General features: G+C 47.6%; 1 protein-coding gene across 3 annotated transcripts in view; it reads left to right on the forward strand.

The window, feature by feature from the left end:
* Positions 1–9484, forward strand: part of CSGALNACT2 (chondroitin sulfate N-acetylgalactosaminyltransferase 2) — a 59613-nt gene extending 50129 nt beyond the window's left edge. For all 3 annotated transcript variants that reach the window (XM_075610423.1, XM_075610424.1, XM_075610425.1), the window contains exons 6-8: positions 1263–1357; positions 5098–5179; positions 6801–9484. In XM_075610423.1, the coding sequence (XP_075466538.1) occupies positions 1263–1357; positions 5098–5179; positions 6801–7093 (470 nt within the window). In that variant the 3' untranslated portion in view covers positions 7094–9484. The remainder of the gene's footprint in view (positions 1–1262; positions 1358–5097; positions 5180–6800) is intronic.
* Positions 9485–13855: the final 4371 nt, after the last annotated feature.

Genomic DNA, 13855 nt, shown 5'->3' on the forward strand with positions numbered 1-13855 from the left:
AAGACCACCTGATAACGACTGTAGCACCTGCCTCGGTCCCGCTGCGCTCGTTGGCGCGGGCGGCAATGTAGCGAGTTCCCCACCAGCAGGGGAATCCTCGCGAGCCGGTCCCGGTCCCCACTGGCGGCACAGCTGACTACACGCTGTCGCGCGTCAGCCGCTGGAGACACCAGAGAATGGTGTTTTCTAGCTTTGACGCGTGACGTGTGTGGCTGTGAGCCAATGGGGAGGGGAGGCTTCGGGAGGAGGAGAGGCTTCGGGGAGCGGGGAGGAGTGTGGAGTGAAAGCAGGTGAGTGCCTTTCTCTGTGTGTGTGTCTGTGTGTGTGTCTGTGTGTGTGCGTGCCTGTCTGTGTGTGTATGTGTGTGCCCGAGTGCGTGAGTGCCTGCCTCTGTCTGTGTGTGTGTGTGTGTGTGTGTGTATGAGTGCGTGAGTGCCTGCCTGTGTGTGTGTATGAGTGCGTGAGTGCCTGCCTGTGTGTGTGTGTGTGTGTGTGTGTATGTATGTATGTATGAGTGCCTGCGTGTGTGTGTGTTTAATACTTACCGAAGCTCCAGCCCGAGTCCGTGGAGGGAGGGGGGGGGGGAGAGTAGCGGGTCCCTCCGCTCAAGCCACGCCCCCCCTCCCTGTCAAACCGCCCACCACCCGCCCACCTCCCGCTTCGGCTCCCGCTCCCTACAGACCGCATATCGCGGTCTGTGTATCTCAGCGCACCGCCTGTCAGCAGTGCGGGTGCGCTGACTCTGGGAGCGGGGCCTTAGCCCAACGCTAAATCGGATCCTAATCCAATTACGTCTAAACGTGGAGCCGGGCACAAAGTACTTTGATACACTGATGCTGACTCCTTGGAGCCTAGGATCTCTATTCAACGTCCTGAGAAAGACATCTTCTCTGTACTGGGCAAACGTTTAGCTCCAGGCAAAAGAATTGGACTAAACCAGGGGCGGGCAACACCAGTCCTCAAGGGCCACCAACAGGTCAGGTTTTCAGGATATCCCTGCTTCAGCACAAGTGGCTCAATCAGCCTCTGCTTCAGCACAGGTGGCTCAATCAGTGGCTCAGTCTTCGACTGAGCCACTGATTGAGCCACCTGTGCTGAAGCAAGGATATCCTTAAAACCTGACCTGTTGGTGGTCCTTGGGGAGTTGAGTTGCCCGCCCCGTGCTAGACTTCGTCACGTTGAGCCAAACCCTTGACTCCCCCGTGCCTTGAATAATGCTGGACAGGTCGCGTGTGGTCACTTCTCTTCATTTATTTCCTCAGGTAAGAAAGTTTTCTATCCCGTGGTTTTCAGCTTGTACAATCCAGCTATTGTGTACGCCAATCAGGAGATACCCCCTCCAGTGGAGCAGCAGCTGGTAAGAGCGACCTCCATGAACGGGCGTTTATGTGGGGTTTTTATGGACTAGATTCCCACTCCGTTATATTCCTGACCCTATAATATGAACGCTGTGGCCAAAGGGTCATGTGGTCAGCCTGGATTCTGTTAAGGCATTTACCACTGAAAACACTACTTCATGCTCTTGCACTGTGTGTGTGTGTGTGTGTGTGTGTGTGTGTGTGTGTGTGTGTGTGTGTGTGTGTGTGTGTGTGTGTGTATATATATATATAATTTTTTTTTTTTTTAAATCAAAAACGAATAGACGATACCGTTCTGTGGCTAATTAAATGCTTTTATTTGTGTGAGCTTTCGAGATGATCTCTTCTTCCGGCGGCGTTGCAATGGCAGTATGTGATTTATGACTTAAGGTGTTAAATGGTCCCTGAATGTTGGTGATGTAAGAGAGAGTGTGTGTGTGTGTGTGTGTGTGTGTGTGTGTGTGTGTGTGTGTGTGTGTGTGTGTGTGTGTATGTGTAAATATAAATTTATAAAGCACCCACAGTGTATTCAGCGCTTTACAAAAGGTGTATATGTGAGTGTATACCAATGGTGTGGGTAGGTGTAGAAATGTAAGAGGGTGTTGCATTACTATTAATGTGTGTAGATACTATGTGGTCCCTATTTGTATATACAGGCATACCCCGGTTTAAGGACACTCACTTTAGGTACACTCGCGAGTAAGGACATATCGCCCAATAGGCAAACGGCAGCTCACGCATGCGCCTGTCAGCACGTCCTGAACAGCAATACCGGCTCCCTACCTGTACCGAAGCTGTGCACAAGCAGAGAGACTATAGAGCCTGTTACAAATGTGTTATTTACATCAGTTATGCTCGTATATGATGATTGCAGTACAGTACAATGCTCGATAAGTGGAAAAAAGGGAGTGCTTCACTTTAAGTACATTTTCGCTTTACATACATGCTCCGGTCCCATTGTGTACGTTAATGCGGGGTATGCCTGTATTGATAGAATTACATTGTACATATGTATGTGTAAGAGACGGCTGTGTGTGCATTCATATAGCGCAGTATGTATAGATATGGCCTTTAGCACTCATAGGAAGAGAGTTCTCTTTGGTCAGGGTAGTGACTCATGAAGCTCTGGCCTCAGTTTAGGCCACTGGTCAGTGTCCTGAACAGTTGCATAAATTTGTATTCATGCAACCATCTCTCCTTCTGTGTTCTAAGATTACCTTTGAGCATGGTCACCTTCAGATCGTTCATCTTATGGCCAGAGTCAGAGAAATGTTCGCCGACAGGACTGTCTCTTGATGCTGTGGCGATGCAGATTCATTCTCTTGTTTAGCCCCTGTCCCGTCTCACCTATGCAGTAGCAGCCCCCTGGGCATTTCATGCACATGATGAGGTAGAAGAAAAAAACTGAGAGCACAGCAAAAAGGTGGGGAACTGGAGGTCAACGAAAAAATAACAAAAAACTTTATTGAAACATGACCTAATTAAAAAGAGAAACCTCTAACGCGTTTCTCACCACGGGCGCTTTATCATATGTTTCAATAAAGTTTTTTGTTATTTTTTCATTGGCCTCCAGTTCCCCACCTTTTTGCTGTGCTCTCAGTTTTTTTCTTCTATCCTGCTTGCTTACCTGTGGATGCACGCTGCTGTATACCGGATGTCTTCAACTCACCTGAGAATGAATTTGCGAGTACCCCATTCATTGAACTGTTTGCTGCTACATTGTTCATCACTAGGGGATTTGTCCGGCATTTCGGGGGTCTGCTGGTTCCCGTCGGGGGACCTCATGGTCGCCGTGGTCAGCCTATCCCTGTTCTATGTGATTGCCTTAGGGGCATTACTCATTACAGCTACAGCTTGCTTGGTGTTTAAAGTTCTGGACTCCGGTATGGATAGGGTTAATATCGTTGCCTCTGCATGATGCACGCGTGTCTATTAGCGCCGAACATTGAGGTTCATTCCTCTATCTGCCACATGATGAGGTACACGACATTGCTGGAGGAACAGGTGAACCTTCCTCTGATTTTGTACTCCAGATTCCTGTGTGGTATTTGTATTGTGCCCGCTCTGTGGAGCATTGCGCAGGTTTTGCATCTTGCGTCCTGGCATGGTCTTGTCCCACATGCAGTTGTACTGTTGAATACTTTACTCCTCACCATCATTTTCTTGAGATTGAGGTTGTCTGTATGATAATAAGGGTGTTTCAGGGAAGACCTGTTGCAGTCTTGTATCTTCCTGGATAATGGGTTGTAGTTCCCTGGCGATCTTGCGTAGGGCTCCTAGGTGTGGGTTATATGTGACCACCAAAGGTACCCTGTCGCTTGTCTCTTTCTGTCTGTATTCAAGGAGATCACTTCTTGGTATTCTGGTGGCTTTGTGGATTTGCTGGTCTACAATTCTGTGGTTATATCCACGGTTGATGAAATCTGATCTCAAGGCTGTAATCTGCTGGCCTCTGTCTGCTGTGTCGGAGCATATCCGGTTGTATCATATGTCTTGACTGTAGATGGTTGCATGCTTAGTGTGTGTCGGGTGGAAGCTGTTGTCCCTCAAATAGCTGTCTCTGTCTGTAGGTTTGCAGTATACAGAAGTCTGTAGTTGGTGGTTCTTTATAGTAATGGTGGTGTCTAGGAAATATACTTCGTCCGGGGAATGGATGAGTTTGAGGTTGATGGTCGGGTGGAACGTATTGTAGTTCTCATGGAACTCTATGAGGTCCTGTTTACCAGAGGTCCAAATCAGGAGGATGTCATCGATGTACCGAAGGTATGTAAGGGGTTTCATGTGACAGGTGGATAGAAAGTCACTTTCCAGTTTTGCACAAAACAGATTGGCATACTGTGGCGCTATCCGAGTGCCCATAGCGGTCCCAGTTGTCTGGAGGTATGTGTCATTTCCAAATATGAAGTAGTTATGGGTCAGAATAAATTAGATGCATTTAGTCACTGTCTCTGTGAGTGGCTCCTGCGGTCCCAGAAAGCATCTGCAGGCTGAAATCCCATCTTTGTGAAGGATGTTTGTATAAAGTGATTCTACATCCATGGTTATTAGTAGTGTTCCTGTTGGGAGGGGGCCAATGGCATTACGTTTGTTTAGCAGGTCCATGGTCTCCTGGATATAGCCGAGTGTGTTCTTGACAAGTGGTTTTAGAATGCCTTCAACCCAGCCAGAAATATTCTCAGTCAGTGTGCCAGATCCAGAGATAATAGGGCGCCCAGGGTTACCCTCTTTGTGGATTTTAGGGAGCATGTAGAATGTGCCAGGTTTTGGGTTACACTCCCACTCACACCTTTTGTAAAGCGCTGCTTACACTGGGCGCTTTATAAATGTATATTTACACACACATACACAAACACACTTACATTACTAACATTCAGGGACCATTTAACACCTTGTCATAAATCGCATACTGCACAGGGGGAGGGATATGCTCTAGTCACAGATAACATTCCAGGATGCGCTGTTTTTAAGTAAAATCCTCTCTTGCTTCATCCATTGTAACATCGCCGGAAGAAGAGATCAGTGTATCTCGAAAGCTCGGACAAATAAGAGCATTTTGTTAGCCACAGAACGGTATCGTCTGTTCATTTTTGATTATAAAGCTCGGCTAACATGGTACTGGTACTGGTACTGGTACTGGTATGTATGTATGTATGTATGTATGTATGTATGTATGTATGTATGTATGTATGTATGCATCTCCCTAATATCACAAACTGTTTTACACCTGTTAATGTTCTAGGTTCATAAGAAGGACTCCGGTTTCTGGCGGGATTTTGGCTTCGGGATGACCTGCCAGTTTAGGACCGATTTCCTGACCATCGGTAAGTGGTAACCAGGCAACATCCTGCACCCCTCCGGAGAGTAACAAGGGGGATGACCTCATCCTTTCCAACCTGCCCCCTTCACACACACAATACATAAATCCAGCTAGGAAAGTAATGAACACAACTCGTTGGCCTTAACCGACTGAGCCACTGATTGAGCCCCCTGTGCTGAAGCAGGGATATCCTGAAAACCTGACCTGTTGGTGGCCCTTGAGGACAGGAGTTGGCCGCCCTGACCAAAGCCAAGACAAAATACAAGTGAAATAGTGAGTTGTTACATGGCGGAGTGATTTCACTTCTGTTGGGGCCGAGCCTTTTATAAACAACTTACCTTTTCCAAACGCTGCTTATGCGAAGGTTGAAATGGCCTTATTTAAAGTAGGTGAAAATCCGGCTAACAAAGGCACTGTAACAATGCAGTAACTTCCATTCAAGTCCATGCAGGCGCAGTACATTAGAATGTTACTCTGGCGCCATCTTGTGGAATAATGTATACATTCTGAGTAACGCCGCGCGCATAACACGCAGCAAAGTAGCTGTGAGCGCGGGGAGTCCTCTGCATTATTACTGCTCATTATATCAGAAAATGGGTATAATGAGCTCTTCTGTTGTATTGAATCCATTTCTGCTCACGACATCTGGCGCAGTATATATCTATATATTGTCGCCGACAATACAGTCCAGGGAATTATAGTAATACAATAAATAGATTAATTGCCACAAATTGCATAGGTACACAGTGTGACGGCGGGTAGGAACCACGTGGGCCCTTTATTCTGCCCATTTTCCCATCCGCTGTGATACATCTGACCATATGTAATTCTTGGCTTCCTTTTATACCTGGGATCGCCTTAAAGAAGGAGCGTCTCAGTGAGTAACGCCACTGACTCTGGCACGGTGTGTGAAGCTGGGGAACCTGGTGCAATCCCTGGGGCAAGTCACTTATCAGAGATTGTAAGCTCTACGGGGCAGGGACTGTGTCTGCAAAATGTCTCTGTAAAGCGCCACGTAAAACTAGCAGCGCTATACAAGAACAAATTATTATTATTAAAGCAGCAGTCCAAGCTGCCTATTTTATTGTATTTATTTTCCCCTTTAATATGTACATTAATAAAATCCACACACTGACAAATGATTAGCCAAGTTGCCGATCGTCGAAGATTTGGCTCGGGGGTTCACTAAATGACTGTCAGTGCAGCAGAAGAGGATCAAAGATGCAGAGTTCTGTGGGCAAGATCATGTTACCAGGCCGTCACTAGATACAATTGGTGCACTGCTAGATAGAGGACAGGGCTCCACAAGGGGTGTGCCAGAGCCTGTTTCAGAAGAGGAAGGGGTGTGACTTTGTAAATGGTTGCTATAGAAACAAAAAATGCTTGTTACATTATAGTACATTAAAACTTCAGAGTTGTTTAAAAAAATGCCACAAGTATTTTCTCATAGTACAGAACTGATTTACTTAAAAAAACACACATGTAGGATATTGCTTGGTCTGCAGACCAAGCAATATCCTACATGTGTGTTTTTTTAAGTAAATCAGTGACTTTTTGCAGAGCTAGAGGGGAAGGTGATGACGGGCACAGCTCATCCCTGTGTCTTCTCTCTGCCACCTCCACAGGGGGATTTGATCTGGAAGTCAAAGGCTGGGGTGGAGAGGATGTCCACTTGTACCGGAAGTACCTCCACGGGGAGATGATGGTGGTGCGCACGCCGGTGCCCGGACTCTTCCACCTGTGGCACGAGAAGCACTGCGCAGACGAGCTGACCCCGGAACAGTACCGCATGTGCATCCAGTCCAAGGCCATGAACGAGGCCTCTCACCCTCACCTGGGCATGCTGGTCTTCCGGGAGGAGATCGAGGCCCATCTGCGCAAGCAAGCCTTCCGGACTAACAGTGAGCCGGAGGCCTGAGGGGTCCCCGGGGCCGCGTGGGAACTTGCTGCAAGCACCGCGGAGGCGGAGCCTAGGACGGAGGCTGGGACCTCAGAATGCGTCGGGGGGGCCTGGTACTCGAGAGGTGCAACTTGTGCGGGGTTTTCCGTCATAAACCCCGGCCCGGACGAGACAGAAGTAGGTTGGCTGCATGGGCGGTCGGCCCTTTCTGGACAAGCATCGGAGATGGTGCTGGGCAGTTGTTGGACCTACGGAGGAATATATTAGGGGCCCGTGGCCCTCACCCACTGCTTATTCCCTTCAGGGGGAAGAGGGGGGGGGGGGGGAGATGGCAGCACATTGCAGAGCAATATATCTATAACATGCAATGCCTTGCATGCGTCTCCAGCACTGAAGGGGTTACTCTACCCAGCATCCTTGTCAATGAATTTAATGCAATGCTTTTCATTAATACAGTAGGTAGGCAATCAAGGTTATTGCCAAGAAAGTCATATAACAATCCTGATGTGCTTGATTGATTAGTGCTCTAAATATTTGGCATATACCGTTTCGCTGGCCCAGAGGCAGCTCCAATACAGTGCGTTGCTGACCTGGCAGCCGAGGGGTTAATTTTCCTTTACCAGTCATGGGCATTACCCACGTGTGTCACAGGAATGGAATCAACGGGTTATCATCAGCTGGGTGAGGACATATGGAGCAGGCATGACGGAAACCCAACTCCAGGGTGCCTTATTGAATCAGAGCAGGGTTGGCCAACTCCAGTCCTGAAGGGTCACCAATGGGTCAGGTTGTCAGGATATCCCTGCTTCAGCGCAGGTGGCTCAATCAGTGGCTCAGTCTGATTGAGCCACCTGCGCTGAAGCAGGGCTACCCTGACTTCTTGGTGGCCCTTGAGGACTGGAGTTGGCCACTCCTGCATTAGAGCAGACAGGGACAGAAAGCGAACGGCTCATTTAAAGCAAACGGTGATATATGAACGCGCAGAGCGTGCGCAGAGCGTGCGCAGAGAAGTTCGGTCCGTCACAATGCGGCATTTTTGTAGTTGCGTTTGTAAATTGTGGCCAGATAAGTTTACACCACTTAAGACAAAACCAGCTGCAGAGGCCCGGAATGTTCCGTATAAATCCTCTTATCGACACTTTGTAAATCATAAATGCATGTGGCACAAAACGTGGTGCAAACAAACCCCTTCTTACACTGACGCGAAGACCGGCAAGATGGAGATGATGCAAATTTGGGTCAATATATAGCCCCCAGAGTCCTTTTTATTAGCTAAAAAATGTCAAATTATTGGTTTGGAAGCTAAGAAATGACATTTTTCGTGCAGAATCGCGGCCCGTAATATTGATAGAGGATCATTTATGAACACCCTGACGTTTTAGACGGGTCCCCAAACCTGCCTCACCCCACAATCGCACAGGATACAGCACGTCCACTGCAGCCAGGGATTCTGGGAAATGACATGCAAATGAGCACTGCTAGTGGATCACTTTTTGCTTCTTATCCACTTTATCAGGGATCCCCTAATGTGGAAATGTTAAACCGGGGACGATGCAGCCTGGTTAATTTGTAGCGATCCAAAACACATTTCCTAGATCATGAATAGAAACAGCCCAAGGGGTGTCTGGGTATCTTTTTAATCCAGGTGTTCCCCCGCCCCCCTGGTATTATACAATGAGGACGCGCAGTGTCTGCTGTAATCTGTGGGTGTTCCTTCCCTGGGGAAAACAAGCAAGCAAAGGAATGAGCTTTGCAATGCAGGTCCCCATGGATACAAAGGGATTTACTTGTTATCTGATATTATTGTTCAGTCTCTTCACCACCTTAAACCAGGGGCGGCCAACTCCAGTCCTCAAGAGCCACCAACAGGTCAGTTTTTCAGAATGTCCCTGCTTCAGCACAGGTAGTTCAGTCAAAGACTGAGCCACTGATGGAGCCACCTGTGCTGAAGCAGAGACTGAGCCACCAGTGTTGAAGCAGGGACTGATTGAGCCACCAGTGGTGAAGCAGAGAGATCCTGAAAACCTGACCTGTTGGTGGCACTTGAGGACTGGATTTGGCCACCCCTGCCTTAAACAGTTTGCGCATTAAGGCACTTAAGGGTTTATAGAATCGGTGGGCAGTTAAACCCGTCGTTAACGCAGTTAGAATAATAATGGAGATGGGAAATAAGTGAAGGTCCGGTTTAGAATTTTGTATTGTTGTATTCTATTTCTAATGTGTTTTCATATCGTTAACCCTGTCCGTGCCAGGGTGAGGCCGTTTCTGGGCCCCTCTGGCAGCAAAAGGGTTAAAATGTCCACCAAAGAGCTTTTGCTTGTGCGTAGCTGTAGGACACACGCAGAGACAAGACGCGATTGTTCTACGTCGCCGCAAATCCGTGAACCCAATAAAATTATTTTTCCTACGGACGGGTGGTTTTATATTGTGTCGCAGTCTGCTGGCCCAGAACTCAGGAAAGATTACCAGCAGGTCAGGTTTTCAGGTTATCCCTGCTTCAGCACAGGTGGCTCAATCTTTGACTCGGCCACCTGTGCTGAAGCAGTGATATGCTGAAAACCGGGAAAGGGGGGAGGATTGCAGTTGAGAATCCCTGAACTAACCCCTTCACTGTCGGAGATTATAGCACCACATTGAGTGACCCTCCCCCCTATGGCAGTGAAGGGGTTAAACTAAGATGAGCAGCAAAATAAATACTCAAAATTCTGCATTAACAAAAAAAACCATGTCAAGGGTTTCGTCTCCTTCTTCTTTGGAGCCGTCTCTCGATGTCTTTCTTGCTACACTTCAGAAAACGTGTGCTTTTTAAACATCTTTTCCCCCTTATGTAGCACTGGCACAAGGAATCCCTGTCCCTCAGAGCTTGCCATCTAACCTTGGTGCCAGAAACACGAGGAGATGGAGTTTCTAACCCAAGGGGCGGCCCGAGATTTCCGTGGCGGCGACATTACCGCGGAGCGGCTTGTCCGGCACTTCATGGTTCAGTCCAAGCAGCTTTTACAGTTTTATTTTTTTTATCGGGTTGAAGCAGGGGGTCTCCAGCGCTGAACTCCGGGGACCCCCTGCTTCCAGAAATACCTCCATAGGGGGTCCGATATCACAAGTTTAAATGTCCTGTTCTCGCGGGCCAACAGGAATCCTCAAGGGGCGAGTTGGGTGATTGTTGCTTTTACGTGCAGCCCCTTTCAATCCTGCTTCACAAACATGAATGCAGCCACCTCTGGGGTCAGACCCTCTTCCCAAATTAGCAGCACTCCTTTGTAGCAGCTTCTGTAACCAGTTTTGCATAAGAGACTGAAATGCCTTGTGCACAGGAAATGAGGGCGGGGGGAGCTGGATAAGGTCACGGTCCAGGAGGGACCCGTTACAGGGGGGCCCTCATCACAGAGGTAGGTGCCAGCCCATCTGCATGACCGTTCTTGGAGCGACAATATGTATGTAGCCCTGCTCGGGCCGGCTTGATGGCGCCGTCACTGCACCGAGCCCCGCGGTTACTGAGGCCCCGCCCTCTTCCCCACAACAATGAAACCGATTGCCAGGGGGAGAGCGCGGGGCCTGTGTAACTGTCTCTTACCTGTGTGGCGGCATCTCTTTCAGCATCCCGCTGTCATGGCGTCACGTTGCCATGACATTGTGACGCTGCGTCGTCTGGGGAGGAGATGCTGTTGGAAAATAGTGGAGAATGTAAATAAATGTGTTCTCAGTTTGATACTTCGCTTTCTCAGAGGTGGCTGCTGACATCATTGTAAAGTGCATTGGACTTGAAAGGTCCTTTTAAGGGATTTATTAGGAAGCTGTTAACTCATTTGTAAGGATTGCAGTTTTATTTGTAACAATATAACATATGATCTCTGCAGCACCTTCTGACTTCTCCCCGAGCCTTCTCTATAGATTCTGCCTGTTCCGGCAGCTGCTCCTCCCACACTCGGCTCATGTGGATCAGCCTTTCTCTAGAGATTGCTGCACCAGAGTAGGGTTACCAGGTGCCTGCTTTTATCCACACATACTCTTTAAGGGGCTGTGACATCGTCCGGGCGGATTTCTGACACGTTGTTTTTCGGCCGGGCGCAGATGGATATACGTTTTTAATAGAGTAGGCAATAAACATAGAAACAAATAGAGGAATGACCTCTGTGATGGGGGCTACCAAACACTGGACAGCAGGTAAATTGGAGGCATAATATTAACCCTTTAAAAAAATGTCCGTGAACTGTGAGTAGAAACCGTGGCTCCGCAGGAAAGTATATGCAAATGCAGAATCACAATAACGGATAGAATTGAGCCCCATGGAGTTGGTAGTTACCAAAAGGGAACCAGCAGCGATATCAGGCAACTAATATCCTAATATATGCAGCAATATCAGGCAACTAATATCCTAATATATGCAGCAATATCAGGCAACTAATATCCTAATATATGCAGCAATATCAGGCAACTAATATCCTAATATATGCAGCAATATCAGGCAGCTAATATCCTAATATATGCAGCAATATCAGGCAACAAGAATCCCCTAATGAGCGTAACCAATCCTAATGTAGGCAGCAATCTTCAGCGGTCACATGAATAAGAGTACTCGCGCCCCATGAAGGCGTTCCGACACCCCGCGTGCTTCCTGATGTGAGGTAAACGGAGTAGATGACGCTGGTAGAAAAAGGAGCACTGAGTGATAAAGTGATAAAGTGCAGACTGGTGTGAAACGCGTTGGAGGTTTCTCTTCTTTTTATATTTTTCAGCTATATGCCTCAAAGTGTTTTGTTATTTTTCAACTGGCCACCAGTTCTTTCCTTTTTACCAGCTTCAATAAACATAGAAAGGATTTATAAAAAAAAAAATCTAAAAAATATATGACGAAAATAAGTAAAAATAAGTAAATGAACAAAAAAACTAAGTGACCAGTTACGTGGATTAATAAAAATCATGATGCGATTAGGTTAGTGCCTACAGTTTATAGAGCAGTTAGGTCGTCTCTAATGCGGGTTTGTGAGTGTCCAAATGATGCAGCTAGTGCAATAAAAGAGATTCTATCTCAGAACGTTGCTGCTGTTTATTCAGGTCCAATCACCAACGTAACAATGTATCTGTAAAAGATGCAAAGCGGCCTCCGTCATTTATAAAAGACATAGAATAAACTGATACGTCACACTCACACGTGTGTGGCCAGGGCCACGGACAGCTTGTATGGGACCACGGACAGCTTGTATGGGGAATAGGGCTGGTTGTTTACAGGGACCCCCGGTTTGATGGGAACGGCGGCAGTTGAGGGAGGAGGGCAAACCGTGCCCACCACTGCAACGTTTCCAGCATTACAACAAGTTTTCCAGGGACAACCAGAGGTGCTGTTAGTGCGGCGGGTGCGGCGGGTGACGGAGGAGATCTTAGTGCGGTGTGCGCGGCGGGTGCCGGAAGAGATCTTAGTGCGGTGTGTGCGGCAGGTGCCGGAGGAGCTGTTAGTGCGGTGTGTGCGGCTCGTGCCGGAGGAGATCTTAGTGCGGTGTGCGTTGTGCGCAGAAGTTGTCAGAGAAGAGGAGCGGTGCATGCAGCACTAGATTTAATAACTAGTAACATCAAGTTCAACCTGTGTTAAATTTAGACAACAGAATGCAAACACAAAACCCCAGTGACACATTATCCAATGTCACATAACGGGGGGAAATAAATCCCTTTCTTCAATCAGATTACTTCCTGGATCAACACCCTTCCCATGTTTACTTATTTGGTATATCCCTGTATACCTTTCCTTTCTAAAAAGATGCCCAACCTTATATGTTGTAGCTGCCATCACAGTCTCCATGGGTAATGAATCCCACATTGTAACTGCCCTTACTGTAAAGAACCCTTTCCTGTGTTGCTGGTGAAATCTCCTTTCCTCCAACCTTAAGGGATGGCCCCGAGTCCTTTGTACTGCACTTGGGATGAATAGTTCTTTTGAAAGCTCCTTGTACTGTCCCCGAATATATTTGGATATGGTTATCATATCCCCTCTTAGACGCCTCTTTTCTAATGTAAATAAATCTAATTTAGCTAGCCTCTCCTCATAAGTTAGATTGTCCATCCCCTTTATTAATTTGGTGGCTCTTCTCTGCACTTTCTCTAGTTCCATAATGTCTTTTCTAATGAGTGGTGCCCAAACTGTACAGTGGGTCATCGCTTTCTGATGGATGTCTTATCCGAAGCCGCATAGTGCAATCCGGCGGTCAATTATCCGACGTCGGACCTGCTCATCCGACGGTCAGCGCCAGGGAGTAACATTGACCCGCAATCCGCCGGACACATTATCCGATGTCGGACCTGCTCATCCGACAGTCACCGCCGGGGAGTAACATTGACCCGCAATCCGCCGGACACATTATCCGATGTCGGACCTGCTCATCCGACAGTCACCGCCGGGGAGTAACATTGACCCGCAATCCGCCGGACACATTATCCGACGGTGGCTGCGGGTTCACATTCCATTGGATAAGCGAGGACGCGCTGTGCTCCATATTCAAGGTGCGGTCTTACTAATGCTTTATAGAGTGGCATCATTACGCTGACTTCCCTTCCATCCATTCCCCGCTCAATGCAAGGTGAAAACTGGCCGCGCACTGAGTCGCTATCACGGCCACCTCCATTCAAAGCAAAGCGACAGGTTGGTGTAGTACAGTGTTATTTGTTACCATGGTTACCAATTTATTTTCCTTTTAAACATTTAATGTCTCTGAAACGGTTCAAGCAAATTGTCTGAAAACATAGTACAAGTTGTAAAATAATACATTTAATGTCCTGTATCAAGAATCC

This window comes from Ascaphus truei, chromosome 8, assembly GCF_040206685.1.
Source record: "Ascaphus truei isolate aAscTru1 chromosome 8, aAscTru1.hap1, whole genome shotgun sequence".
In the NCBI taxonomy this organism is placed as follows: Eukaryota; Metazoa; Chordata; class Amphibia; order Anura; family Ascaphidae; genus Ascaphus; species Ascaphus truei.